The sequence below is a fragment of the Protopterus annectens genome, chromosome 6.part0 (genome assembly GCF_019279795.1).
Source record: "Protopterus annectens isolate FY-2018-M chromosome 6.part0, PAN1.0, whole genome shotgun sequence".
NCBI lineage: Eukaryota > Metazoa > Chordata > Ceratodontiformes > Protopteridae > Protopterus > Protopterus annectens.
In genome coordinates this window covers 852,718,237-852,736,423 of record NC_056737.1, presented here as the reverse complement: position 1 = coordinate 852,736,423, position 18,187 = coordinate 852,718,237, and the positions used below count along the sequence as shown (strand labels likewise).

Here is an 18,187-nt window from a genome sequence, read left to right as displayed (position 1 = left end):
TTTGATAAAGCATTCTGCTGTTGGATATGTTTGATTGTTTTTTATTTGTTTTAGCTACAGTTCTCTCTCTGTCATCTGCCTGTTCCCTTTTTAGTGGGAAAAGGGTTCATTGTCAATTAATAATCATAAACTGGATTTGAGTAACATGCAAATGGTTTAAGTGAATTGGAAGATTTAGTTAGGATGCTAGATGAGTTTCCTTACTTTATTGAAAATGTCTTGTGGTATCTCTCCTCTAGGATTCACCATCAGTTGGTCAAGTAACATGAATGTTGACATCCTGAAGGTTAACCACTCTACATCAAAAATGGAAATGTTGACTTCCTATTGCACATGTGCCAAGGAAGAACAGTGGTGCGTGCAACTTTAAAACATCATATTTTACAGGGAGTCAAGCCCTCCTTCACCCCCCACACTCCCTGTTAATTATATATACTAACTCCAAGATGGCACAATCCCTGGGGAAGAGAATATTCCCCTACCCCAGAGACTGTTGGATGTCACACACCGGTTGACTATCTGTATAGTTGATCAAATGCAGTCGGTTAAACATTTGTTGACCAAACTCCCCATTGGTCAAACCAACAGAATCCCTCAACCAAATGCAGTTGATTAAACATTTGTTGACCAAACTTCCTGTCAACCAGGCCAACAGAACCCCTTCTGCAGTGCTGTCCAAGCAAACAAGTATTATTTTTATTTAGTACAATGGGCTGAATAACACCCTGCTGTTGTAGCAAATCTCGTAGGCCTAAATTTATAATCCAGTATTTGTATTATTCTACTTCTGTTTAACAATAGCAGTACCCTCAAAATGCTGGATCCAGAGAGAGTTTTGTTATGGAACTGTGCCTTGTTTACTGTGTCTAATGCACATGCGCTGTTCTGCACCATTGTTTAAGATTTATGTAACAGTGATTTATTTTTATTTTGTTTTACCTAACGGTTGACAGAGTAAATTACATGAACACAATTGAATATTTTCAGTCAGGGTTGACTAGGAAGCAATCTTTGGTAAAGAAGCTTATAACAACTCAGAACTTTGCTCCTCTGTGATAATTGACAGATTTTATTAAACAGGGACACATGTCTTTGTAGGTTTGCATAGTACTAATTAGCTCACCACTACATTTTAGGTGTTGCTGTGTACTGTCTCAATAAGCTAACAGTTGTAGGTAACTTTTTTTTTTTTTTTTTGCTGAATACGCATGCTGCAATATAGCTGGGGAAATTGGCAGTGTGTATAAGTACTGAAATGCAGAGCTTTGACAATATTGCTCTAATTGTGTATGATTTGTAGTGCCATATTATTAACATTGCATCCATAAGATCTGTCAACTAGTAATTAATCCTACATTTGCTAAAAACAGGTTGGTTTTGTCATTCCTGTTAATTAATGTATGTCTTTTTCATGTGCTGATTTACAAAGTAATAGTAGGTACTTTGGTGCAGTGTGGCAACAAGACTGAAAAGCACAACATTTTATCTTCCCATCAGTGTAGTACTGAATACATAATGCATTTTGGCTTACTGTGACTGAAAGGTTTATGCTTCCAGTTTCACTGCAGGTTATCTTATGTTTACCACACAAAGCTGCCAGCTGAAACATGATTTCTAAGAAGTAAATTCAGTAAAACAGTGATGAAAGTTCTAGAGAGCACTTTGCAATATAATAATGAACTCTGTTTAACATTTTTTGCTATTTTTTTAAACAAACAGACCTGTTTTTGCTTTTAGCCTAAAGCTCACCAGCTCACAGTAAAGACCTTCTCCAGCCCTACCCAGTGCAGTCACTGTACATCCCTTATGATAGGACTGGTACGTCAAGGCTACGCATGTGAAGGTGAGTCATTCCACCTAATAGTACATAAAAACACCCACAGTTTGCATCTGTACAAACCTGTACTTCTAGTTAATGTAGTATCTAGCTTAATAGTGTATGAAAGCTTGCAACTTAAAGATTAAACAGAAAAGAAGATGCACAGTAACTGTTGTTCCACAAGTTGGAAAACTGAGTTTTCTAGTCTCATTTTCCCTGTTGCTGTTTCCCCATCCCTCATGGGAAACTCTAATTACTTTTCAATGGTTGTAGACCAAGAGGTAGAAATGCCTGAGCAGATTAATCAGAACTGTCTCTCTGGGCATGCCAGTACTCACTTTGTAAACTGTCCACTTGGCAGTAAATATGCATCTGCTAAGTAGAAGAGCATATGATAGTCATTGCAGCTAAAAACATTGATTATATCCCTTGGCTGTGTTGGTAACTTAGGTTTCTGTATGCTTGAAAAATAGTTATGGTCTTCATAAGATTTGGGACCACTGCAAAGAACTGTGCCTAGCCACCGTGGGATTGATGCTGGATTGGTATGTTCTAGCACTGTATTAACTTGCAGTGACAAAGACCACATAATTCCTGCAGGACACACTTGCACACACAAGGATCGTTCAGGATTATGTCCCAAATTGTAGTTGACTGGAATCCTTCATGGTTGGAGTTTGAAAACTCCTGGCATCTTTTATCCTGTATTAAAAGTATCAATTCCTGCTACCTTTTCAGTTTTGTTTCAGGGGACTGCTCTGTAAAAGACTAGATTTGCGAGAATTGCTGTGTACTCATCTGCTGTGTTTTATTCCTTTTATTTATTTATTTATTTATTGATATTTAATTACCAGGAAAGTACAACTGGGTAGGACCCCATTTTCAGCGGATGCCTTTTGAGAAAAGCTCCAAAGTACTACAAAACATTTCAAGAACAATAGTTTTACAGTCTTTAAAAATAGTACAAAAAATACAGTTTAAATATACCAAGTTAGATATAATATGAAAACATTGTTTAAAAATAGATATGTTATATTACAGTGATTTAATATTTAGAGAAAGTTTAACCAGTTTATTGAAAGGTTAAAGGTAATTTATTATAATACGAGCAGGAATTACAGTATGAAGTGAGGGAAAATCAGGCTTAAGGTACATTTGGAGAGAGAGAAAAGGGAGAGATTGATAGAAGTAAGGATGTGAGTGAAGAAGCGAGCCTAAAGGAGACATAAGGTGTGAATAGGTATTTGTTTACATTTAAGGATACAGTTTGCCTGGTGTTGAGCAAGAACAGAACTAGCTTTTGGTTAGGAAGTCTTTCAGAATAGTTTTCAAGGATGGGATGGAGGGTATTTACCTGATGGATAGAGATAAGGAGTTCCAGGCCTTAGCAACATGGTATGAGTACAAGATAACACCCAGCAGATTTGATAGGTTTGTGGACAGAAAGAAGTTTTTAGTCATTGGATCATAATGACCGACTAGAAACATAGAATGTTATTTACTGCTGAACAGCAGATGGATTCTGATTAATTTTATAGGTGGTGAGATGCTGTTGGGGTAGTTCTAACCAACTGAGGTTTTTTAGTGCTATACCGTAGGGGGTTCTGAAAGGGGTATTTGTTGCAAATTTAGCAACTTTGTTATAGCATTGTTAAAGTTTTCATTGTGGTAATGATGGGAGCACTGTAAAGAAGTGTGGGGAGGAAGGAGATAAGTAGTGGCAAGTATACCTTTAGTTGCATTAGTGAGAGAGTTTTTTGGCTCTATAAAGCATCTCTAATTTCTGATGAGTTTTCTTTTGCAATTTTGTATATGCAGGTTGAATTTAAGATTATCATCCACTGTCATCCCTGATCATTTGCTATGAGAAGTGACTTCAGTGGTTGTTTCTCAAGGGAGATGTGTTTAAATTTTATATGTTTCACGGGAGAGGAATTTGGGGAAAAAAGTAGTAATCTGGTTTTGTAAGGGATGAGCTTGAGTTGTGAGTTAGAAAAACCATGTTTCAGTTGCTGTTGAAGTATTTTTTTGGAGGTGTGCCATGTAGTCAGATGTGCAAATAAATGACTGTGGAGTCATTTGTGTACTGCATTAAGGAGGCCTTTGTGTGGATGTGTGGAGGGTGTTGGTGAGAATGTTAAAGAGGAGGGGACCAAGGACAGAGTCTTGTGGTACACTGGTGGTGACTGGTAGTTATTGGGAGAGGGTGGAGTGCTATTTTACTCACTGATAACCTACTGGACAGGTAGCTTTGGAACCATAGAATAGTGGGCTGAGAGAGACCTAGTCAGGACATTTGAATTAGAGGTTTGCTGTGACAAACAGTAAATTGTAGTGAAGTTTCAATACAAAGATGGTCACTTAGTAAGATCCAGCCTGTCCTAAAAGTGGTAGTGATAAGTCTGTTTACCATAATAAGACTAAAGTAGGGATGGCAGCGTATACTAACAATGGTGCTGCAGATGTTTCTATAAAAATTAAAGTAATATTTTCTGTAACGTAAGTGTATTGCCTTTCCTTGTTGAACATTACTTGGATGGGTAAAAAAGTGTTTTCTTGAGGCAATAGGCAATGTTGTAGCTTTGTCTGTGCCTTTGTTTTAGAACATAGATTATTTATTTATGTATTTTATGTATTGCATTTGTTTACTGGGAAAATCCACTGGCCCTAAAAGAGCCCATTTTCAGTGGAGGCCTGGGGAGAAAAGCTCCAACAAGAACATATATACAGAAAAAATATAAACATCATTTGGTGCAGAAGTAGAAATAGTGTTACAGATAGTAAACAGAGTAACATATACAGAATATATACATAAAAGCAGGAATATAGTTTGTTTGATTACAGTAATATATACAGAAAATATACATTAAAGCAGAATTCAGTGAATTCAATCAGAGAGGTATAAACAGAGATATATTAATCAGTATTACTGTACCAGTATCAACAAGTGAAGATAAAAATAAAAAGTAAATATGGAGAAAGTATCATCAGTCACTAGTAGCAAAAGACATAGGAGTTTAGTAATCGTATAAGGAGAGTGAAGAGGTTAGGTTATAGAGCAGGAACATAGCCAGGGAGAGTTGAGATGATTTTTCAGTAGTTGTTTGAAGGTGGTAGTGCTGCCTGTGTTCCTTATAGAAGGTGGAAGTGAGTTCCATAGTTTGGCGATGGTGAAGGAATAGATGTGTTGACCAGCAGGTAAGATGGGCTTATCTTCTTTTAGAAGTAGATGATTTTCAGATCTTAGATGCCTGCTGGGATGGTATTTGGCAAGTAGAGTTGAGAGAGCAGGACCGTCTGTGGGTCTGTAGATTATTTTGTGCATTGTAGTTAGTTGGGTGAATGAAAGATGGTGGGGGAGTTCCAGCAACCCTAATTGTTTCAGTGACTTACAGTGGTGGGATGAGAATTTGGCCTTGATGGCAAATTTTGCTATTCTTTTGTAACACATATCAAGTTTGGATTTTGTAGAATTTTGGATATTAGTGAGGAGAGGGGCACCATAAAGGAGAGAGGGTAATAAAAAGGTAGTTACAATGGTTTATCTAGTAGAGAGGCTAAGAAAGTGTTGGTGCCTGTAGATGTTATTGTTTACATGTAGGTTAAAGTTAAGGTTTTCATCAATAATGATGCCTAGTAATTTAGTGTGTGAGACAACTTCTATAGGGGTCAAAATTACTAGTTTAGTTGTTTTTTTTTTTTTTTTTGGATTTAGGGCAAGATGATTGTTAAGCATCCAAGATTCAGTAGAGGTGAGGGCATTCTGGGTAATTTTCTGGTGTTCAGAGCTGGAATTTGCAGAGCATACTGGATTACTGAGCATTGTGGAAGAGTGGAGTGAAAGTTGTTAATAAAGATGCTAAATAAAAGAGGACCAAGTATGGGGCCTCAGGGTACCCCTGTGGAAGTGCCGAGGAAGGGAGAGTAAGATTGCCATTTGGTGGATTGCTGCCTATTGGAGAGCTAGAACCATTGTAGGGTAGTAGAAACGTGGAGGGTGGATAGTTTAGAGAAGATGATAGTGTGGGAAATGGTATCAAAAGCTTTGGAGAGGTCGAGGAAAAGTGAAGCAATTATTTTACCAGAATCCTGTGCCCGGTTAACTGTATCACGGAAGGATAAGAGGGCGGTAGTGGTGCTGTGTCCTGGTCTGAAACCATGCTGAGTGGATGATAAAATTTGATTTTCAATCAGGGGGTTGAGGAGTTGGGCATGGATGCATTTTTCCAGTATTTTAGAGCGGGGTGAGAGAATTGCTATGGGTCGAAAGTATGTGGTGTCTGTGTTGGTGCCACCTTTGTGTAAAGGGAGAATGAATGCTTTTTTTCCCAGATGTCTGGGACAAGGGATTCTTTAATTGATCTATTAATGAGTATGCTGATGGGATAAGGTATAGAGTTTGCTGCTAGCTGCAGGACGTGTGGGGGTAGATTGTCAGGAGCCAGAGTACAGGGTTTTAACTTAAGTAAAAGTTTTTTTTTATTGTGCTGGTGGGTATGGGGGAGAATTTTAGGTTAGGATTAAGGATAGGTTTGTTTTCCGAGATGATTTGGTCATCTGCTGTCTTAGTGGTGGTGGTGATGTTAACGGTAGGAAAGGTGGTGGTTAGGTTAGCTATGGTGCCAGTTTTGTAGGAATTGAAGAGGGTAGCAAGTTCAGTGGGGTTTTTTTGTGGGTCAGAGGATGGTTTGCTTTGAGAGCCTAGGTGTAATAGTTGGCTGATTGAGGACCAGAATTTTTTGAGATTATTTTTACGTTGGCTTTAAGTAGTGGGCTTTTTTATCAGTGGTTATTAGATGTTTTGCCTGGTTATGGAGTCACTTCTAATATAGTAGAGCTGAGGGGTTGTTGTTTTTCTGCCATGATGTCCAGATTTTATCCCTTGTGGACATTACTTCTTTGGTGGATTCTGAGAGCCAGCTTGCATGGTTATGTTTTATTCATTTTTGGCGAGTGGGTGCTTGCCTATTTAGGATGTCTAGAAATGTTGAGTTAAAGAATTCAACAGCCTCATTAAGTGGTAGGAAGTTGAGGGGTTCTCAGTTTACTTTGGCTAAGGTTTCACTAAATATGAATGATTGGAACTTAGTACAATTTCTGGTTGATTTGTATTGGTGATGACCTGGGGTTGGAGTAGTTTTGCTTATGATGTATGCTGGGTGGTGGTCACTAATGGTATTAGGTAGTATGCCTTCAGTGATGACACTGAAAAGGTGGGACACCAATATCCAGTCTATTGTGTAGCCCCAATTGTTTTTGTGGGGTCTAGTGATGTCTTCAATTAGTTGGGAGAAGTTGTAAAGATTTATGTTTTTTGCGGGGTTGTTGTGCCCTATGTCTAGCCAATCGATATTTACATCATCTAGAATGATGGTTTCATTATCTATATTTTGGGAAGTCCAGGCAAGTATGTTTTCTAATGTTGGTATGGTGTTTACTGGAGGAATATACAGAGCAGTTATGCAAATATTTTTATGGTTAAGTTTTAATATAGAGATTAGTACTTCGGCTGGGGAGAAGTTGGGTGTTGGTTTTGAGTAAGGAATTAATGTGTAATTGCTAGGGAAGAGTATTGCTACTCGGGTTCCTATTGTGTATCGAATTGCTAAAACTTCGAACCTGAAAACTTCGAACACAACATCGAACACAAGTGTTCGAAGTTTCAGCAATTCGAATTAAAAAAATAAAAAACAAAACCAGCTCAATAACTGTTGTAAGCAGGGGGCAAGCTCCACTGCACCCCCCACACCCTCCGCTCTTTAAATATACCAACTCCGAGATCGCACTACAGTGCAGTAAAGGGTATTCCCTTTACGCACTGTAGTGCTATCTCTGAATTGGTATATTTAAAGAGCGGGGGATGCAGGGGGGCTTGCCCCCCTGCTTACGACAGTTACTTTCTGTCCGTTGTTTTTTTTTTTTTTATGTGTTCGAAATTATAAAACTTTGAACATACAAGTTCGATCTTGTGGCGTTCAAAGTTTTATATTATCAATCACGTAATAGGATCCCTTGCTACTCCTCCTCCTCTCTTGTTGGGTCAATCGACTCTCAGGCATGAGTAGCTTGGGGGGAGAAATTCAGTGCCTTTTACATATGATTTCAACCAGGTTTCAGTAGCTGCTATAATATCTGGGTTGTACTGTGAAATCCACACATGGAGTTCAGGTATCTTGTTTCTAAGGCTTTGGAGATTTATGATTGATAGCATAAGACATTTGCTAGGTTTGCTGGGGCTGAAGGGGGCTGGGCCTTAGTTGGGTTGTACATCATCTCACTGGGAAAATAGTGCTTTGGTAAATTGTGTAGGTTATACTTAGCAGTTTTTTCCTATAAATGGTGTAGTTGCTGCTGGTGATATGATAATGGGAGTGTCTTTGGAGAGGTAGAATTTTCACTTCGGATAATACAGAGGTATTAGCTGCGAATAAGCTAGGGTGGATGTTTGAGTAACTTGATAAATGTGGGTTGTGTGTGTTGGTTGTACAGGTAGGTGTAGGAGGTATGTTGGGTGTCTGGAAAGTTGTGATTATTATTAGGAGAGAATGTAAGTGAGAGAAGCAAGATCAAAGTAATAGTTGTGATGGACATAGTGGTGGTTGAGTGCAGTGTGATAACAGGAAGAATATGAGCAGGATAGTAGTAGTTTAGGGAATGGAGTACTATATGACCATATTTAGAAATGGGTGGGGAGGTAGAGTACAGTAATTAGGAGGTATGGTATGATAGGGGAATAATTAGGGGGGGTTTGGGATAGGTGGAAGTGAAGTATGGGAGAGGTCAGGCTAGGTATAAGATTGATGTTATGGAGGGAGGGTGGGGATGGGGGCGGGGAGGGGAGCAGAGTGAGCATAGCCAATGGAGCGGGTCCAGCCCACACAGGGAGAAGACCTGAAAAACTAGGTATAAGGTTGATGTTATGCAGGGAGGGTGGATATGGAGGCAGGGAGGGGAGCAGAGTGAGCGTAGCAAATCGAGTGCGTCCAGCCCCCACAGGGAGAAGACCTGAAAAACTGTCAGTTTAAGGTGAGTAATGAGCTTAAAATATCAGTATCTAACAAAAGATTAATCTAAGTAGCTCGGGAATACTTTAATTTTCACTGCAGGCACATAAACAGGGTTGTTTGGCAGTTGTAGATAGAGTTGTGATTAGTCCTAGAGACTGTGCTGAAAGTAAAAGCAAAATTTACTAATGTAAACAGTAAAGGCTTGGGACCATGTGTGTTATCAAACTCTGTCACACTCAGCCCCTCGTTGTGCATTGAAAAGAGCATGACTCTTCATACATAAAACCTTGTCTAAGGGATCTTTGCAAAAAAGTTTATATTAAAAGTAAGTAACTTTTCTTAAGAGAGGAATAAGTGGTCATTTTTGTGTTAATTTGCAAGTGAAGCATAATGGTTAGGCAGGACAGTATACAAATAAATAAATAACTTCTGTGTGGTTTGCTACTAGATAAGAGCATTGCTAAAGGTTTTGAAGTGTGCAGCATAACAATTCCCCAGCAGATAGTACCATCACTTTGACAGTGCAGCATCAGTCAGCAGGAGTTTTATTACTGATCATTTCCATGAATGCATTATCAGTAGTAAAGCTGTTATAGTGATTGCAGCACTACATCGGTCAGCTCTTACATTGGTTGATGTACTTCTGCTTCAGGCTTCCATTTCCAGCAGTGTCAGTTGGATTTCTAATGTAGCTCCTGAGTTCTACATTCAGGTATATATATGGTTACCTGAAATACTGCAAGAAGGCGCTATAGTAGTCCTCAAAGTATTTTATAGTGAGACTAAGATAACAATCACATGAAGGTATTACAGCTGCATAGTGTATGGAATATTTTAAAAAATGTTTCAAATACTGTAATTTGTGTTATAAAAACATTTATTAGTTCTCATATCATACTGTTGACATTATTGCATGATGTGTGTGGTACTAGTGCTAAAAAAAGGCAGAATTTTAGTTTTGTGTTGCCAGTATATTTTATCCTTTATTGAGCCTGATTCTAATTCATAGTGGCATTGTTAATCAGTTCATAAACTAGTGCTACTCGTTAGAGCATTAGTGGTTTCTGTCATAGGTGTGTACTAGGCTAATGGCCCTGGAGCCTTTACAAGCCTAGCCCATAGAAGTGCCCAGCATTATGCTACCCGATGTTAGTTCCTAGTGCCTCTATCAAGTCGAGCCACTGGAGTGATCCCTGGGGTGAACTTTCTATTACCCATCCACTCATCAAGATTTCTCTTGAAGAGGGTCAGCGATGTGCTCTGTATGGGAAGTCTACTCCAGAGCATGGGCAGTCTCTGGGTGAAGAACCTGTCCCTCCAGCATGTTCTGTTGATTGTGGTAATGAGGTTGAGGTTTCTGGAATGTGTGTTGCAGAGGGATATGAATTTCTTTAGATGTAGCATTTCTAACAGAGCTGAGTCAGACATAGCTTTGTAAGTCAAGCAGAGATTGTCTCTAAGTAGGCGATATGAGACAGAGAATAGCTGGAGTGTTTTGAGTCTGTCCATGTAGGACATGTATTTAATGCCTACGATCCTCTTCGTGAGGTACTTCTGTGGTCTCTCCAGCTGTTGCAAGTGTCTAGTGAGGTACATGCCAAATGAGTCATTATACTTGATGATTGGTCTAATGAGGGAAGAAGAGAGAGAGACGACCTCTTTCTTCCTGGATGCAAAAAGATGGGACACATAGAAGGACTTTCTGACCACAGTGGCAATGTGTGACCACAGTGGCAATGTGGTGGTCGAAGGAGAGGTTGCTGTCAACCTGTGTCCTCAGATCTCTTATAATGCCTTCAGTGTTCAGTGGGCTCCCATCGATATGGTAATTAGTGGGAAATAAGTTTTTACCAAAGGGGATGACGACGCATTTTTTGGCGTTAAGCTTAAGACCATGGTTTCGACACCAGTCATTGATCTCAGTGAGGCCTTTCTGTAGGATGTATGCATCATTTGGGGAGTTAATAATGGCGCCCAGCTTTGCAGTCTGCGAACATGGTCAGCCAGAGTCCCTTTGTGTTGGCCTGGACTTCTGAGAAGTAGATGCCGAACGGGAGAGGACCCAGGACCGGTCACTGTGGTACTCACTCGTGACTGGTCGGCAGTTTGACTTGGAGTCCGCTACTTTCACACTATGTGTTCTGTGAGCCAATTTGCAACCCACCTAATGATATAGGTTCATAGGTTCATACTAGGCTATCTGCCCTAGGGCATTTATAAGCCTAGCCAGAATGTTTGGCTTTCGCCACCCATTTTAAATTCATTTTACTATGCCCTTTTTCGAGGTTAGTATACTGTGCCTCTGTCTAACAGTGACACAGAAGTGATACCCGGGATAAACCCACGATCTCCCATCCACTCATCAAGATTCCTCTTGAAGAGAGTCAGTGAGGGACTCTGCCCAACCTGGACTGGGATTTTATTCCAGAGTGAAGGGAGCCTCTGGGTTATGAATCTGTCCCTCCAGCATGTCCTATTTATTTCAGTGCTGAGGTTCAAGTCTCTCGAGCGCGTAGCTCGATGGGATTTGGATTTTCTGAGGTGCAGCATGTCCATTAATTCCGGGTTGGGCATGGCTTTATACATCAGGCACAGATCGCCTCTGAACAGGCGGTATGCCACTGAGTAGAGCTGGAGTTTCTTTAACCGGGCAACATATGGCATCTGTTTGAGCCCTTTGATCCTCTTGGTGAGGTACTTTTGGGGTCTTTCCAGTTGCTGCATGTGTCTGGTAAGGTACATCCCAAAAGGGGCATTGTACTCAATTATGGGCCTGATGAGGGATGAGTAAAGAGGCACGATGGCGTCCCCTGATCTAGATGTGAATCCCTTCATGATTAGGTGGGCTATATAAAATGTTTTTCTAACCACTTTGGCCACGTGGTTGTCAAATGAGAGATTGCTATCAACTTGGGTCCCCAGGTCCCTAATTACTTCTTCTGTACTTAATGGATTATCACCTATGTGGTCATTTGTGGGCACTTTGTTTTGCCAAAGGGATGACTATACACTTTTTGGCATTTAGCTTGAGGCCATGGCTCTGGCACCAGTTGTCTGTTTCTATGAGGCCCTTTTGGAGGATGCTTGTGTCGACTGGAGAGTCGATTATGGTGCCCAGTTTGCAGTCATCTGCGAACTTGGTCAGCCACAGTCCTTCCGTGTTGGCCTGTACCTCCGAGAAATATATACCGAACAAGAGAGGTCCCAGGACTGAGCCTTGTGGGACACCACTTGTAACTGGTTTGGAGTCTGACATGGCTCCAGCAATTCTAACCATGTGGGTTCTGTCCTTGAGCCAGTTTGCAATCCATCTAGTGACATAGGGGTTTATATTTAAGCTGGTGAGCTTATCTATAATGCCCGAGTGGGGTATTGTATCGAAGGCTTTTGCGAGGTCCAGGTAGGCTGTGTGGACCACCTTCCCCTCGTCAATGGCCTTCAGTGTCCGTCAGTGTTGATACCCGTAATTCTAGGGTCAACACTGTAGAGAGGATGGACTCAGTGGCGGTTTCCGCCATAGAGGATGACGACGGTGTTTTTTTAGAGAACGAAAATCTCCCCCGCAGGTCGAAGAGACTTTTGAGCAAAGGAAATCAACAGAGGGGGAATGTCGAATATGTACCTCCAAGGAGGGGAAACCGGCACTACCAATAGACAATTTATCTTGTTTAGAATTTCCAGTTGATTTTAATTTATATTTTTCTTTGGACTCATATTTTTACGAATTTGAGAATGTAGTAAATGTGAGGAATGAATGTGGTGTGGATGTTGAACAAAGGCTTAGTATGTGTAGACATGAAATTAATGAGCAGTTAACCCTAGATACTAACTCTGATCAACTTGAAAGTAGTGAATATCAAGTAAAAGTTATGGCATCTGAGGATCAGATCCCCAGTTTAGAAGCTGCCAATGCATTGTTGATGGATACAAAAAGTAACTCACGGTGTTTGGACAAACAAATGGTCTCTAGAAATGAGGTGAATGGTTTACAAATGAAATGTGAAGTACTTAAAAGGGAAGGTTATGTAATTTATAATTACACTGATATGTCAATTGACAATGTGTATTTTGATATTTTTAGTAAGGGGATTAGTTTTGTTCCTTCATATAAAATCGACATAACACAATTGCTGATTAACTTGAAATATTATACTAGGAAATTGAACTTGCATTTACATTTTACAAGTGGGGAGGGAACCCAATTGATTGTAAAAAATGTGTCAGGTGCTACTTGTCCTAAGAGAAAAAGTACTTTCATGCCCCCTTTAAACAATGAAATTAACATTTTTGAACAAATGGTAGAAAGAGATCTTCGTAGATTATGTGCACAACAAAACCAAATGAAAGACAATTTGACTGTAGAGGAGAGGAAGGCCATTCATGATATCACGGACACCAATGAATATAGGTGTATGCGCCCCGACAAAGGGGGAGGAATGGTAATTATGGCCAAGATTGACTACAATGGAATCATGATGAGGATGCTTAACGACGTAGAAACATACAGTAGGGTATCAAGAAATGAAATAAATTGGAAATATAGCAAAATAGATGTATTTCTACGTGATGCTCTTTACAAAGGTGTCATAAATGAGGACGACTTTGATTTTTTGTATGTAAAATTTCCCAAATTACCAGTACTATTTGGAATCCCGAAGACACATAAGGGGTTAGAACAGCTAGAATGTAGGCCCATTGTATCAGCAAAGGGCTCCAAGACTGAACCCATGGCAGTTCTCATAGACCAGGCATGCAAAGGGGTGGTTATGGAAACACCACACATTATCAAGGATTCATGGCATTGCCTTGAAAGGATTAGAACAATAAATGAAGTAGATGTGGAGGAGTATGTTTTTTTAACCATAGATGTAGTTAACCTTTTTTCTACCATCCCACATGAAGAAGGTATAGAGTTATTCGAAGAAAGTTTGAGAAACAGTCAATGTTTCGACCAAGGTAAACTCAATTTAGTGATAGATTCCATGAGAATCATCTTGACCAGTAACTTTCTAAGTTTTGAAGGAGAGACCTACCAGCAGACAAAAGGAGTGGCAATGGGGGCAAGATGTGCCCCCGTTTTTGCAAATCTAGTTCTGCTAGCCTGGGAAAGAAGACACATTTTAACATCTGCATTTAATTTACACATTATGTTGTATAGTAGGTTCCTGGATGACATCCTGATCCTATGGAAAGGAAGTGAGGATGACATAAACAAATTTATGGCTTATTTAAATCAGGCCACGGAGTTTTTTAAATTTACACACAACTGGAATGTAACATCAATTAACTTCCTAGACATTAACATCTTTAAACAGGAAGGAAAATTAGTAAGTAACATTTACAGGAAACCCAGTTTCTCTAATTCTATGCTACATTTCTCGAGTTGCCACCCGTACCATCAAAGAAAGGGACTCATTAAGGGGCAAATGGTGAGACTCTCTAGACTGGTGAGTTCTGATACAATTTTCAAGAAGGAGATGTATGTTCTCATCGGATTATTCCTTGAAAGAGGATACCCCATGAAATTATTGTTGAGAACGAAGAAAGAAATATATAGGAAAAGAAGGACAATTTACACACCCATACTTAACTGTGGGGGAACAGTGACAATCAATCAAAGTATGAAGACGGGTAATATAGAAAAGGAAAGAGAGAGTCTCACCTTTGTGTTACACTATAATGAAATGGCTAAAGATTTCTGTGAGAGTTTAAGGTTGAATTGGAACTATTGTTTCACTGAACAAATGAGGCAAATTTTAGGGAATAACCCCAAAATTGTTTTTTGTAGGGGGAAGAACATTAAGAACATACTTGAAAGGGAAAACAAAGGTTATATTAAATCTAGGATGACCAAATGTGGGAATTGTACTGCGTGTAGATTTATAGCAGAAGGTGGTTACACATGCGTGGGGGGTTACCCACGTACCTTGGCATGTCCTGGCCTCTGCAATTGCAACACCAAGTGTTGCGTATATTTGGCATCTTGTGTGTCATGCGAGGCCTACTACATTGGCATGACAACACGTAAACTACGTGAAAGGATAGGTGAGCATGTTAGAAGTATCAAGAACAAAGATGAGCACAATGCTCTGTATTTACATAGCAGGTTTTGTAACAACTTTAAAAAATTTTTGTTTTTTATTATAGATAGGGTTATGCCATCATCAACAGGAGATATGAATAATAGGGTGGCGGTATTGGAAACAGAGTGGCAAATAAGACTTAACGCCACCAAATATCCTGGTCTGAACGACCATATTTCTTTAAAACCCCACCTAAAATGGAAGGCTGCTATAATATAATAGAACATAATAGAACCGAAAGGTTTCAATGTATTTAACAGGGACGTTAGGAAAAAAGAAAAAAGCAAGTGGATGGTTACTTTTTAGTATATACTGAGTTGTAATATTAGTTTTATTCTATTTTATTTTATTTATACACATATTTTTTAGTCTAACTAATGTTTATAAATGGTTACATCAACTTTAGTAACAATCTAGTTATATATATAAGTGAAAATGATTTGTGTGAAGTTATCTGTTTAATATAATATTCTATCAGAATTTATATGTAACCTTCATATATATATTCATTATACATATATTATACCAATTGTATATATAATATGGATAGACAAGTTTGATCAAGAGGTTATTTAACTTTTAAAAAATGATGAACTAGGACATAACTGCTTAATTAAGTGATTAATTGGATGATTGGGTATGTATTTTTTGTATTTAATATGGAAGGAAGTGTGTTAGAACAGACTCTGAGGATACCAGTTTACTGGTGAAAGCGCTTAGTCTGTATCTTGTGGTAATAAAGGATTTCGCTTCGTATTTGCTGTGACTGTTTTCTTCCATTGCTGTGGTGGATAATTGTTTGTTTGGTTCAACGTCGTGGATCCTTGGTTTGGTATCCAGTTTTGTTTATATACTTTTTGGCATTTAGCTTGAGGCCATGGCTCTGGCACCAGTTGTCTGTTTCTATGAGGCCCTTTTGGAGGATGCTTGTGTCGACTGGAGAGTCGATTATGGTGCCCAGTTTGCAGTCATCTGCGAACTTGGTCAGCCACAGTCCTTCCGTGTTGGCCTGTACCTCCGAGAAATATATACCGAACAAGAGAGGTCCCAGGACTGAGCCTTGTGGGACACCACTTGTAACTGGTTTGGAGTCTGACATGGCTCCAGCAATTCTAACCATGTGGGTTCTGTCCTTGAGCCAGTTTGCAATCCATCTAGTGACATAGGGGTTTATATTTAAGCTGGTGAGCTTATCTATAATGCCCGAGTGGGGTATTGTATCGAAGGCTTTTGCGAGGTCCAGGTAGGCTGTGTGGACCACCTTCCCCTCGTCAATGGCCTTGGTGACTGTTTCAAAGAAATCAACCAGGTTTAAGAGGCAGGATCTGCCCTTAACAAAGCCGAACTGGGTAGGATCCAGTGTTTGTAGGTCCCCAATATCTTTATTTATGAGGTCCATGATGATCCTTTCCATAGCTTTGCAGACCAAGCTAGTCAGGCTTATGGGGCGATAGTTTCCAGGATCCGTTGAGGCACCATCTTTATGGAGAGGGACCACTGTTGCTGTACGGCACTCTTTGGGCACATATCCTGTAGTAAGGCAGAGATTGAACAGTAGTTTTATGTTTGGGTTTAGCTCTTCTTGGAGTTCATGTAGGACGCAGCCCGGGACACCATCTGGTCCCATTGATGCTGTATTTTTTGCTTTGGAGAGGGCGGCTCTTAACTGAGCATCTGAGATGTCAGGGGGGGCAGCACTCTGCTGGGATAAATATTTGCCCTTTTGGTGGGGGGGGGGGAGTTTGCGCTGAACTTGTCAGCTAGGATGTTGGCAATGTCTGTGGGTTCGGTGTATTTTTTGTCATTTTGGACTAATTCTGAGCATATCTGGGAATTACCACCCAGGTTCCTAACATAACTAAAAAAAGCCTTGTGATTATCCTTAGTGTCCTGTGCAATTTTTCTCTCGAAGCTGGCCTTAGACAATTTTATGTGTGCCCGTAGTTTTTTTTGCTAATACTGATCAGTGATGCCTTCCCTTTTTGGGATTTTGCTCTATCATTTAGTAGCTTCCTCCTCCTATTGTATAGTTTGTTTATGGCTGGGGTCCACCAGACAGGACGTCTGCCTTTGGAGGATTGGGTCTTGGTTTTATTTGGGATCGCATGATCCATGCATTCCTGAAGGTGTTCATAGAATGCGTTTATAAAGGATTCTGTGGTCTGGGCCGTATTTTCCACAGGCCGGGGGCTTTGAAGGATTCCACCTCAGTTTTGAGGAGTGTGAAATTTGCTTTAGAGAAGTTTTTCACTGTGGTTTTCTGGCAGGGGGTGGGGTCAGGATGTGAATATCCAGTGAGATTAGTTTATGGTCTGATCTTACTAGTGAGGGATACACTTCTGGTCTGGAGCATAGAGTCCCCATGTTGGTGATGATCAGGTCCAGTATGTTTTCCCCTCTTGTGGGAGTGGTAACAAGTTGTTCCATAGCATTTGAGTTTATAAATTCTAGGAACCTTTGGGCTAGGGTGTTGGAGCTAGAGTAATGCTCCCAGTCTATGTTTGGGTAGTTGAAGTCGCCCAATATAATGGTGTTTGGAGAGACCTTCATATTTTCCAGTGTTCTCAGGAAGGCCGAGTGGGGTTCCTGGGTTTGGGAGGGTGTTCTGTAGTAGGCTATAAACTGGAAGGCAGTTTTTCCCACTGTTAGTTGCACATGGATAGTCTCTGATGCTTCGTGCTTTGCCACCAACCTGGAGGTGTGGGTATCTTTGATGAATATCGATACTCCCCCTCCTTTTGTGGTTCTTTCCAAGTTTTGGGGCCGAAAAGCATGGTATGAGGTATAACCTGGTAGTGCTGGGGTGCTCTCGGGAGCCCTGAACCATGTTTCTGTTACTGCACAGATATCGATGTTCTCCATGCTAAGGAGAGTTTCGAGTGCGTGCATCTTGAGGTTTAGACTTCTGGCGTTGAGTAGCATTACTCTTAGTTTCTTATCCCTTGTGATACCTATGGAGGTGGGTTTGTCTTTTGAGCCTTGCCTAAAAAAGGCACTATGGGGGTAGCAAGAGCCTTTGCCAATATCCGAAAGCCCAGGGGTGACAGGTGCAAGCCGTCCCTAGCGAAGCATCGTGGCTTGCCGAGCATATCATCCCAAGCTGACAGGCATTGGATCCCCTTTGAATGACACCAGTACTTAATCCAGTTGTTGAAATTGATCATCTTGTCTTCATATTGTGGCATCATTCTTGGTGAGGGTAAGATGCTACTCAAGGTCAGGGTCATACCGGCCTGGGCTACATGCTCAGAGAGCTCCTTTATGTCTCTCTTCATGTA

General features: G+C 40.3%; 1 protein-coding gene across 1 annotated transcript in view; it reads left to right on the top strand.

Moving 5' to 3' along the window:
- Nucleotides 1-18,187, top strand: part of LOC122803905 (serine/threonine-protein kinase MRCK beta-like) — a gene marked incomplete in the record, with an annotated part of 2,302,169 nt that overhangs the window by 1,922,661 nt on the left and 361,321 nt on the right. Inside the window, 1 exon segment of the mRNA XM_044073588.1 lies at nt 1,738-1,843. Coding sequence (XP_043929523.1) covers nt 1,738-1,843 — 106 coding nt within the window.